Source organism: Ochotona curzoniae, unplaced genomic scaffold (assembly GCF_017591425.1).
Source record: "Ochotona curzoniae isolate NIBS_2020 unplaced genomic scaffold, NIBS_Ocur_1.0 scaffold_3835, whole genome shotgun sequence".
NCBI classification, from domain to species: Eukaryota; Metazoa; Chordata; class Mammalia; order Lagomorpha; family Ochotonidae; genus Ochotona; species Ochotona curzoniae.
Window position 1 is genome coordinate 19,134,120 of NW_024467114.1, and position 12,581 is coordinate 19,146,700.

The following is a 12,581-nucleotide window of genomic DNA, read 5'->3' on the forward strand; positions in this document are numbered from 1 at the left end:
GACACTTCAGTGTAGAAAACAGAAATGCAAAGCAGTAGTCTAACTGCTGTGGCCACAGTGCCCGTCCCTAGTTTTCAGGCATTTAAAAGTATAAAACTTTAATGGTAATAGGAAACACTAAAGAGTTCTGTATTATTTTCTGTTTCCAAAGATGTTCTGAATAACCTGTGGTCCAGCATGCCCAGAAATGGAAAAAAAAAAATCCTTAGGAATTCATTTTAACTCCCAGCAGCACATTGGTTCAGGAATATTCTCTAAATTGTGATTACATATTATTCAGGTATATTCAGTAAGATTTTAAATGTGTTTTGAAGAAGCTGGTTCCTGTGTCTTCACACATACATGACTTTTCAAAAGATAAGTCTAGGAAAACATAATAGAAGACAAGTTCTGTCTTCATTTCTAGAGAATGAATTTCCACCTGTTACAATAATCTAGAAATTTTCCTTACTCTTCTCACTTCATACCATGCCCCAGCCATCAGCATTTATTTGTTTATTTTCTCTATGCTGTGAGTTATGTGGGATAGAGAGAGAGGGACAACTAGACAAAAGAGGTTTTCCATCTGCTGGTTCACTCTCCAAATGATTGTATCAGCTAGAACTTAACCAGGCCAATACCAAGGAACTTCATCAGGGTCTCCTGCACAGACATGAGGAGAAGCAATTACCTGAACATCTTCCTCTGCTTCACCAAGCACATAGCTGGAAACTAGATCAGAAACAGAGCAGCTGGGACTCAAATTATTATTCTAATGGAATGTTGGCATTGCACATGGTAGTTTAAATTGCTGGGACACAGTGCCAGCTCTGAGTTTGTGTCTTTGAACTTAGGGATAATTTGCCTAATGGTAAGTGAGTAAAAAGGACCAAAAGTCTAAATTCAGTCAAAAACCCAAGAAGAGGTCATATTCCAAATGTGAGAACTTAGAATGAGCCAATGGATTCTAGAGCTCGTGACCCAAGCTGCGTGCCTGGGCCAAGTAGGCATTCTTTAGGAAAGTGATGTAGTATTGCAACTGCAGGCAGATTCAACGGCACTGTTCTTTGTATGGGCATTTTCAGAAACTGTAGCGGAAAGTAAGTACTGGGGTCAGAACTCTGACATTTCATAGATCCCAGTACAGTTTTAGTCAAACAGTAAATGTCCATTTTCATTTCCAGTATAAATGGGTGAATACTGGAGCTTGTGGTTAATGACACAAAAGGCAGTTCCATAAGTCAATTATCTTTTGCTTAAACCAATGGCTCCCCCCCAAAACAAAGAGGAGCAAATCACAGCAGCTGATGGCTGTAACACTCAAGAAGATCTCATTATAAAATGCCACATAGTTGTCACAGTCATTGGTGTGTACCACAACCTGCAAATAATAGATCCTAAAGAACTGATAGGGAAGAAAACAAATGAGGATGATGCCTATAAAAAATAGATTCTTCAGCTGAGCCCAGAATTCCTGATGGGATAGTAAGGAATGACGTAGCTTCCTCGCCATCAAAATAATGATCAAGACCTGGAAGACCAAGAGAATTAGTGCAATGGCTATGACAATGGCGACTATTATATAGTTTAAAACCTTCACATATGTACGAGCAAGTTCTTTCTGGAATCTAAAACAGTGCTGTTCATTGTAATCCTTGAGGCTTCCATACTGAGAGACAATCAAGGGCACCACGATAACTATCACCAAGAGCCACATGCCAGCGCTGGCAGCCACAGCATGCAACTTCCGGTAGAATTCCACTTTGTCTCTGCGCTTGAAGAAAATGAGATACCTGATGACCAGGATCACCACATAAAACAGGAATGTGAGGTACATGTGGATGTGCAGCATGGCACTCACAAATTTGCAGACAGGCAACCCAAAAGTCCAAGTCTCCTTGATGAGGTAGCTCAAGCGAAAAGGCACGGTCAGCAGGAAAACACTGTGGACCACCACCAGGTTCACCACAGCAGTGGTTGTCACAGACCGCGTGTTCATCTTCACCAGAAAGAACAGAATGGAGATGACGCCCAGCACTCCTCCAATGAGCACTACCAAATAGAGCCTGATTAAATGCGGTGTCAGTATAGGATTGCAAGAGGAATTCTTGGAGATATTGTGGCCAGCCATGCTTCTGATGTCACCTGCAAGAGACACTTCCATCAACACCAGCCAGAACAATGGCCAAGTTTGCAGACATTTGCTCAATCTCCGTATGACAATGTGGCTTCATAATTTATACACCCACATGAGGTAAACTACATGCACCAAGGATGTTTGTATTTCCTAGACAAAGAACACAGTAAATTATTGATTCCTATTCTTTAATAAAAATGAAACACAAATCTCAATCTTTGAGATGCTCCAGAGGCATCTAGATCTGTATCTGTGGACAAAAGCATTTGTGTATGTTTTCAGGGGATTGTATGACATCTGGAACTGATTCATGGATGTGGGTACTAAAGTAACCAGCAAAAAATATTGCCAGACACTTGCAAGGATAAGTGGATCCATGGTGCTAACAATTATCTTTATATAAAAATATACACAGATCACTCCCTTATTAGCAAATAACATGAGAATATTCATAATCAATTCATTGAAGATATTTATTATTTACAAAAATGCAGCTAAATCAAGGCAGTAAGTAGTAATAGAAAGGTTTATCTGAGATTTTCACTACAATTATAGCATAATCCAGCAGTGAGATTTGGCTATGTTCTTCCTACTGACCCCCTGAAATGCAGCATGTCACCTAAACACCTCACAAAATCAATAAAAGAACCCTTGTGAACTTGTGAAAGAACATCTTCTCAAACAATTTTCATTCATTTCTTATGTTATTTCAAATTTTTATTTACTTATTCGTTTGTTTATTTGAAAGGCAGAGAGATGGAAACAAACACAGAGACATGGAGAGAGCACACACCCATCTACCAGTTCACTCCTCAGATGTTCTTGTCTTCAAGGACTTGGCCAGTCCAAATCAGGAGCCTGGAATTCAATCCAGCCTCCAGCGAGGGGTGTGGGAACCCAAGCCATTACCTGCTGCCTCCCAGGCTGCACATCAGCCGCTGGAACCAGGAGCAGAGCCAGGGCTACAAACCAGACACTATACTGCTGTTCCAACCTTGTTCAAATGCTAGCTCGCTGTTTACTGGAACAGATTTGATAGTCTTCTAATTCCACAAATCAAGTCATGTCACTTTTCCTATTGAAATCTCTTCAATAGCTTTCCATTTCTTTTAAGTTAAAGAATTTCCTTATATGTCTAGCATGTTGCACATTAACAGCTAAAAAATCTCATCCCTTGACACCAGATCCAAAAATAATCCAGAGATTAAATTGACAGGTTTGATGAATGGGATATAGGAAAGGTTAAGTGTCTTGATCATTTGCAGAAATCTGATTTGTACAATTGTATTATTAGGTGTCTGTTCACTGACATGAGGGAGACTCAAAATGAGGAAGAATAGTAACAATTATTCACCCAGTACCTGACCTTGTAACACATTTGCATTATTCTAGTTCATTACTTGAATATTCCCTCATAAAGCATAAGGGTATGTTCAAAAGTTTATGAAAAATGGAAATAGAAAAATAAGTTTATTTTGGTGTAACAGTGATTACTAGATATTGGTAAAGGTGGAGAAAGGAAGGGAGGGTGGTTGGATAAAAGTACCAAAACATAGTTAAATGGAAGAAATAAATTCTAACGTTCCACAATGTAGTGGGGGTAATTGCTTACAATAATGATTATACACACACACAAAAGATAACAAAATTGACTGTCTTTTTTGTTTTCATTATGAAATACTGCATTACATTCCATGAAATGTGCATGTTACACATTAATCAAAAGTTAGATAAAATACTTTTCAAAAATGTAATCACTCATACTTTTTAACATGCATTTTCCATGAGCTTTTTAAAGAGCTTTTATGTGCATAGATTTCATTATTGTTTTGTACTGGATCAGCACTGTGGCATAGTGAATTAAGCTACTGTCTACAATGCTGGAATCACATATGGGCACTGGTGCATGTCCTGGCTACTTCACATAGTATACGTTCCCTGCCAATGTTCTTGAAAAAACAGGAGAAGGTGGTCTAAGCACTTGGGCCTATGCTATCCCTCTGAGAGACATACATGAAACTCCTAAGTCCTGGCTTTGTCCTGATCCAGTAATGGCCATCACAGCTATTTAGAAGATTTCTGTCCTTTTAACTCTTTTGAATAAATCAATGAACCTTTTTTTAAAAAGTGTTTTGTGCCCAAATAAACTTATCTTTTAATTTTCCATGAAATTTGGAGTTATTTTCATACAGTATTATCACTAAGAAAAATGAATCAGCTTTGAACACACATAATGTTGATGAATCTCAAAAATCATTATATTGGAGTCAGCTTTGTGGCTTATTGTGTAAAGCTGCTCCCTGCAATACCAGCATCTTATATGGGTGCCGGTTCTTGTCCTGGCCACTGTTGGCCTGGGAAAAGCAGTGTGTGGTTGCCTACCTGCTTGGGCCCCTACTAGCCATGGGGAAACCCAGATGAAGCTTCCTGGCTCCTGGCTTAAGGCTTGGACCAGCTTTGGCCATTACAGCCCTGTGGGAAGTATACCTCTAGATGGAAAATCCCTCTCCAGCCCCCAATTCTGTTACTCTGATTGTCAAGTGAATAAACAAATACTTAACAAAAACATTAAACACTACACTGAAACCTGTATATACTCAGTGAGGCAACCTTTCCCCTAATTGGAAAAAATAGTTATTGCTGAGGTGTGGAAAACTCTGTGTCCCAGATATAATCATAATACAATGTAATAGCAGTTATACAAATATATCTGTGGTATTAAATTTATAAAGGAGGAGAGACAAATATAAAAAAAATCAAAGGGCTCTTTAGGGGAGACAATGATTTCAAAAATATGTTGAGACAAACTGTACTAAATAAAAGATGTTAGCCACAAAGTTCACGTACTGTATGGCTTTATGAGAATGAATTGGTCTCCATAGTGCCAGGAGAACTCATGGAGTGATGGGAATGATTCATGTCATACTGGTTGCCATTGTGGTTACTCATATTTTAAAATTCATCAAATTGTCCTCTTGAAATTTGGTGGATTTTCTAGAATATGATTGATGCCTTATTAAACCTGTTTAATAATAAAAATAGAATAACCAGATCCCAGAAAATCTCTGATTTTTATAGGCATGGAATACAATTTCAAGAAATTGTGGTCAATTTGACTAGAACTTTCTTATGCATAGTGTAAAGGTTACGTTGTTATGTGTTCTGCATGATGTGTGATCTCTCTACTTGCCTTTCATTTTTTTCTGAAGGCAAGTAGCTCCATGGAGGCGACATACAGTGATACTGTCAGGAGCGGATGTGCCACGATGGGTTCTGCTCGTTTCCTTGTTGACCTAGTAGGAATTGACTTGTGAAAGAAGAAAATAAAGGAATATCATTTGTCTTGAGTCTTCTTTTTTATTGTTATCATATTCTATGTTTTCTCTCAAACATGAGAAATTCATGTTAAACACCTGTATGCTAGACTGTCTTATAGCTTAGCCTCTCCATTTTCTTATCTAATTTAGCCCCGACACCAGTCCTGTGAGTTATTTAATCTGTTATTCTACTGAATTTTAAATAAAGAAACTTAACTCTATACAGGATAAGTCCTTTGATCAAAACTTTCTAAAGTCTCACAACACACACACACACACACTCTCTCTCTCTCTTTCTCTCTCTCTCCTCTCTGTTTCTGTCTCTCTCTCTCTCTCTCTCTCTTTCTCTCTCTCTCTCTCTCAGGTATAGCAGAAATCCGTTTTGGATATTCTGAGCCCTAGTTTCTAGATCTTCACATAAGAAACAGAGGCCTTACAGACCTTTGGATCTGTATGTCAATATTGTCTTGAATGTTGGGACTGGTTGTTGTGGTGCAGTGCGATAAGCTGCTGCTCCTGATGCTGGTATACCTTATCAGAATCCTGGTTCAAGCCCTGGCTGTTCTACTTCTGATCCAGCTTCTTGTTAATGCACCTGGGAAGGCAGCAGAAGATGGCTCAAGAAACTGGGTTGCTGTCACCCACATGGTAGGACAGGATTTGGTTCCTGGCCCCTGACTTCAGCATGACCCAGACCAGATAATTTAAGGCGTGTACCAGCAGCAGAAAGATCACTCTTTCTCCTGTTCCTCATACTCTGCCTTTCAACTAAATAAATTAATAAATCTGGTTTTTAATAGCCACCCTAATCTTTGAAAAAAGGAAAGTTGTTCTTTCCTCTTTTTTTTTAAATCTCTCATTCCTTTTACTTGGTTTACAGCACACCATAGCTCACTCATCATCCATCCTATTTTTTTTCTGGCCCAGCCTTTCCTGTTTGGACATGTTCTAGCCACAGTGCTCATATGTAGCTTTGTTTGTGTGATCTGACATCACAAATGTTTTTGCATAGGTGAGCCAAATGAAGGCTAGCCATGTGTGGAGAGATTAGATCATTGGCAAGAGCTGTGACAATTCTTAGGATGATCTTTCTTGGACAGTGTGTGCATATGTGTGATTGTTTAAGAGTGTTTCATTTCCCTTGTAAATATCTACTAAAAGCAGATATCAAAAAAAAGCAGGTAGGCATTTCCTTTCTATACTTTAAAGATGTCACTGTGTCAGCGACTGGCTTTCATCATTGTGACTTTTGTTGCTACTGTTAAGCTTTTGCTTCTATGAAGCTTGTGGGTCTTTAACTTTATGATGATCTTTCCTTTATGTTTGGTGTGATTTGCATGTGGGTGGTTTTTATTTTGTTAAATTTTTTTCTCTGCTCATCCTGGCTTTAGGCTTATTATTTTTTATATTTGTGGGTTCATGTCTTTAGTCACTTCAGGGAATTTCTCAGCATTACTCCTGCAAGTATTTGTCCCATTCTCTTCTTTCCTCCCAGATTTCTGCTATAATTCTGCTAGACACTGTCATGGTTTCTCAAATTCTGTATTCCTTTCTCCCTCTTTCTGCCACCAGTTGGATACTAGGATCATCCTCTCTCAGGACTCCTCTCTGCACTGAATAACACAGAGAGCTGCTAAACAAACTAACAGGTTGCAGATATTGTGTGTGAAATATGTTCAGTTCTGGATTGTATGGTTATTTTCTTTTGTGAATTCTATTTTGGGTGTGTAGTTTTCTGATCATCTATTTCATTTTCAGTCTGGAGCATCCTTCTGTTCTTGTTTAAGTTTGGAAACAGCCGGTGACTGCTGGCCTGGAAGGATCTAACCCACATTGAAGGAGATCTTGCATGAGCAGTTTTGCTCTTCCAACCTTGTCCTTCCAGTTCTTATAAAAAGTTTTGTTCTTCTCTTTTGCCCACATTCTGTTACCAGTTTCCTTTAGCAGTGCTGTCTACCTAAGCAGGGGCTGTCATCATCTTCTTAACCTATCTGTTGCTCCTGTTTTATAATCTCAGTTTTTAAGATCCCTGACCCCACTTGTCTCTAAACACCTACCCAGACACTGGGCCCTGGTGTTTTTCCAGTTGCTGACTCAATGGCTTGTGCAGACTGACATTCAGAAAGTTGTACAAGACTTCACAAGTGGTTTGCTTCAGATTGCAGCTTCTCTATCCTGTCATTTGGTCCAGTCAAAATGACTCTTTGGCTAAATGGTGTCATGTACTCTCTCAGGCTACCTTCTGAGGGCACACTATCATTACACATTGCTTGCAACAAGCCAGATTCTGATTGGCCTAATAATGCGAAGAGAAAAAAGAGCAAAGATTACACAGTTCTTTCTACCTCAAGTATATCACTTAAAAGCAAAACAGAACAACAACAACAACAAAAACCTTCCTCTTTGCCACTGTATTTAAAGAACTTGATCTTTATTTTCCCTTCTGAACTATACTTTACTCTCTGTGTTGAGTACTCTATCCCTTAAGATGACTCACCAGGTTTTGAAAAACAGGCAAGGGCCCAGTCCAGTAGCCTAGTGGCTAAAGTCCTCTTCTTTTATGTGCCCAGATCCCATTTGGGCACTGAGTCATGTCCTAGCTGCTCCGTTTTCCATCCAGCTCCTTGCTTATGGCCTGGGAAAGCAGTAGAGAATGGCCCAAAGCCTTGGGAGCCTGCACCCGCATGGGAGACCCGGAAGAAGCTCCTGGCTCCTGGCTCTGGCTTTAGATCGGCTTAACTCCAGCCACTGCAACAACTTGGGGAGTGAACAAATGGATGAAAGATTTTTCTCTCTGTCCTTTTCTCTATAGATCTGACTTTCCAATAAAATGTAAATTAAAAAAAGAAAAAAGAAAACCAGGCAAGTGCTGGCATGAGGCCAAAGGAGGAACAATAAACAAAATGGAACAGTTAACTATTTTGACATTCACAAGCAGTAGTAGAGACAGGGTAGGGATTTGGACTCCATTTCTTCCTGGGAGGAAATAAGGAATACATGCACATAAGAAGTACTTTTGTGTGCATGGGATAATACACTTCTGAGGACTGATGGGAATTTCAGGTTTACTTGAAAATGTTTTCTCTCCTCTTTTTCTCAGACAATTCATTTCCCCATGTGCATGCCTTGCCTTAACTGAGCATAATGGCAAATCAGCTAATTCTACAGCCACCACCCTTCCTGTGGGTACAGTGTCATTGCTGCATGTTCACACCAACCTAGTTTCTGATGCATGAGAAGAGATGAACAAATGAAACCAAAAACATCTTTTTGTTACTACTACATTAAAGAATTGTGTTCTCGGGGTGCCTTGTGGTGAGGCAGGTAGAGCTGCCACCTGTGACATCAGCTCCCTGTGTGGATGCTGCTTTCCGTTCCAGATACCCCATTTGTGATTCAACTGCCTGCTAGTGCCCTGGGAAAAGCTGATGATGGGACAAGTGTTTGGGCCACTGCAATCCACATGGAAGACCTGGAAGAAGCTCCTGGATCCTGGTTTTGATCCTGTCCTAGTCATTGTAGCCATCTTTGGAGTGAAGACAGATGGCTGATATTTCTCTTTCGCTGCTGTCCTTTTCTATAACTCTTTCAGATAAATGAACACATGCTTCTATCTTGTTTTTTTTTTTTTAGAAAAAGAATTGCATACTCTGAATTAAAGTTGAAGCATTCAGACAAATTTCATTTGAACTTTTATATTGGCAGAGTCATATTTATCTTACAGATCAAATTTTTGTCAATGGTTATTAATAATGCAACATAACATAGTATAAATTCAACTACAACATACATGTCTATTTGAACCTACAATATGATATGTGCACTGATGTGGCAATTACTGTATCTCTTATGGTAAGTTGTCTGCAATGTCAAACTTCTGCACAAAATGGGGAGTTTAAAGCTTAAAACCTTGAGAGGAAATATCCTGGTTGCCAATGCACACCCAAAACAAATGCTGCTCAGAAATATTTATAGTGCCTAACTTCAGAGTAACAGCTTCTTCATGATAGTAGCTCCTGAGTTTGAGGGAAACCTGGGAGAAAGTTTAAGATGCAGTGAGCTGTAATGGAAAGCACCACAAAACAAGCACCACGGCCAGGACTTGGGGACCTGGAACAATTGAGCCAGGACCCACAGTCACCATGACTAAGGGCTTTAAAGTGTGCTATATGCAGAACTGGCCATCTGAATTTAAACACGTGTTTGCAGATAAGAAATATATCATCTCTGATTAAACAAAGGCTCTGCTCTTTCTGGATATGTCAAGTTTAGATGAAGCATTTGGATTTCCAAATATTCTGGCTCAGGTTGTGAAATTTGTCTTGAACATTGAGACACAAACATTTATGAGGAAATAGAGACAGGCTAGAAAGCAGGCAATATTCACCTCATGCTGGATCATTATAGTGAGACATAATGGATACATTCAGTCTGTGTGTGGTCTATGGAAGGGAGCTTGTATATCTGTGATGATTCAATGAATTCACGAACAAGGGATACTTCCATAAGACAGAAGAAAAAGGAGATAAATTACAAAAGCAAAGAATAAGGAATAGAAGAGGATAAAAAGCAACATAATTTTTCGGGGGTCCCAGCCAGTGGTCCCATTGTGGCTTCCAGACCTTGAGCTGGCAAGCATTTGCATTTTCCTGGGTTGAAGTATTCATCTGTAAATGATGCAAATGCTTGAATCCTTTACCCAGCAGACTATCCTAATACAATATGAATTGCTGAAGTCCCTGAAAGACCTGAAAGACTGTGAGGGACATCATGTCTGCTGCCATGGAGACAATCCATTATAGACAAGGAGCCAGAAGATTCTTCAGAAAGCAACATTACCAACATTGATTCTTTAATGCTATTAGATTTCTACCGTCAGCATATTTTCTAGCCCTAAACTATTTTGCCTGGTGTCAGTGCTCTTGAGAGTCTTGTGCTGTGAAATCAGCATCCAGGTCTCCTAGCTCTCCCCCTTAGACATTTCCACAGACATTCTTAGACTTTCTCAAAATACTGTGTGGAGGCCTGTTGTCCCTTCTAACCCTGTTTCAGTAATTCCTCTCCTTGAATTTTTAAACATTTCCTAACAGGACCACAGATGGATGATAGCAACGGAGCCAGAAAGAACTCTCCCAAGGCAGCACACCTGCCTTTCTTGATGTCCACAGACATTTTGTCTTGGTCGGGAACCTCTTTCCTTTGTGATTGACCCTAGGTAGTCAAGCATGAGGCTTTACCTCAAGCTCCAACCATCCCATGCCTTCTCTCATCCTCCCACTTAAAACCCTGCTTTGGTCTTTTTTATAAGTAAGAATGTAGTCTGAATTCCCACCATGTCATGTAAGTCCTTTACAATCTGCTCCCAACTTATATTTCAAAGCACACTTCCTCCCTTGATCCTCCTCCTTCATCCTCATCTTATGCCCTCCAGACTTACTTGTCATTCCTGGAGTGTTCCCTTTCATCCTTCCAGGTCGTTGTTCTCTGAAAACCCCATATGTATAGTTAGGCTCCTGGACTGAAGTTCAAATTGCATCATAAATTATTTTATTTCTTGTCTTAGAAACTGTCTCTGTCCTCCATTGTCTTCAGTAGGCATAGACATACTGAGCAGACATATCAGGTGAGTGTTGCAGGTGTCTGTAGCACTAAATCAGACTCTCCCCATTCCCACCACAGCCCCAGGACACCCCATTCTGCTTGCATTTCTTCTAGTCTTGCTGCAACCTCAACCCACACACAGGGGAACTCCTTAGATTTGCCTGAGGTTGGGTTGTAATTGTCTGCACTTTTCTAGTTCCCTTCCTGATACCTTGCTTGCAACCTTCTTTGAGCCTCAGTAGTCATAACCAGTGGAAACAGCATACCCCCAGGGTCAAAATAACACATGAAAGTGATTTCTGTGTCTGTTTTGTTAGGAACTCATGGTATAGTCACATTAGAGAAGATCTTGCACTATAAGAGCCTTAAAAAATGTGTAGCACTCTACAAAATATGAAGCCATCCACATCGCAGTGAATATGTAGACTTCAGGCACCAGGAAACTTTCCCCTGTCTAAGCAGAAGCACAGCTATGATGCAGTTTGAGAGTTCTCAGTCCACTTATTAAGCATCTGATGTCATTCGAATCTGAACAAGAGCTTGTATGAATATTCTGGGAATTACTTAGAGTTTAATATTCCTGACAGGTGTGATAAATTAGCAGAAAACTGAGGAATGTCTGTAAATGAGGCTTGCAAAATACACAGCATAGTGTTGCTCCAAAGATTTCCTGTATACCCTGAAAATTATGGGGGGAAGCAGAGAATTTTAGAGTATCAAGTGAAAGTTTAATGATTGCATTTCAAATGCTTATTTGGGAGATAGGATGAAGAGTTGGAAAAGAGTAAAATACAAAGTGTGCTATCATTAAATGACTGTTACATTCATCAAGTATAAATGGATGAGGACTGATGCAAATTGATACTAAGAGAATTTGTATCCACACTAAGCAAACAAAGAAAGGAAAATTCTGGGGTTGGAAGGTACGTGTTTCAATACAGTCATTAGCAAATGATAGTGTATTCATTTTAAATATGATAACAAAGACAATGTGTGATCACTGAACATTTTTGAAAAACAAATACACAATAAGCAACTAGTTCTTCAGACAAAATAACCAGGAAACTAGTTACTTGACTGAAGGAATGAATAGGAAGAGGTAACTTTAAATGCCCTTGGAGACAAGTAAATGATATGAAAAAAGATTCACTGCTATTGAGACAAAAAAATTAGCCAAATGACACAATCAGTAAGCTTATAAAAATGTTCAGGAAAGGGCCCAGCATGGTAACCTAGTGACCAAAGTCCTCGCCTTGAATGAGCCAGGATCCCATAAGAGTGCCAGTTTGTGTCCCTGATGCTCCATTTCCCATCCAGCTCCCTTCTTGTGGCCTGGAAAAGCAGCAGAGGATGGCCCAAAGTCTTTGGACACTTTACCCACTTGGGAGATCTGCAGGAGGCTCCTGGCTCCTGGCTCCTGGTTCCTGGCTTCAGGTCGGCTCAGCTCCAGCCATTGAGGCCAATTCGGGAATGAACCAACAAATGGAAGATTTTTTTCTTCGTATCTCCTTCTCTATGCATATTTTACTTTCCAGTAAAAATAAATG

General features: G+C 39.7%; 1 protein-coding gene across 1 annotated transcript in view; it reads right to left on the minus strand.

Annotated features, from left to right (window-relative positions):
* Positions 1–970: 970 nt before the first annotated feature.
* GPR141 (G protein-coupled receptor 141) overlaps positions 971–12,581 on the minus strand; it is a 41,016-nt gene continuing 29,405 nt past the window's right edge. The window contains exon 2 of the mRNA XM_040964669.1: positions 971–2,124. Within this exon, the coding sequence (XP_040820603.1) occupies positions 1,193–2,124 (932 nt within the window). The 3' untranslated portion in view covers positions 971–1,192. The remainder of the gene's footprint in view (positions 2,125–12,581) is intronic.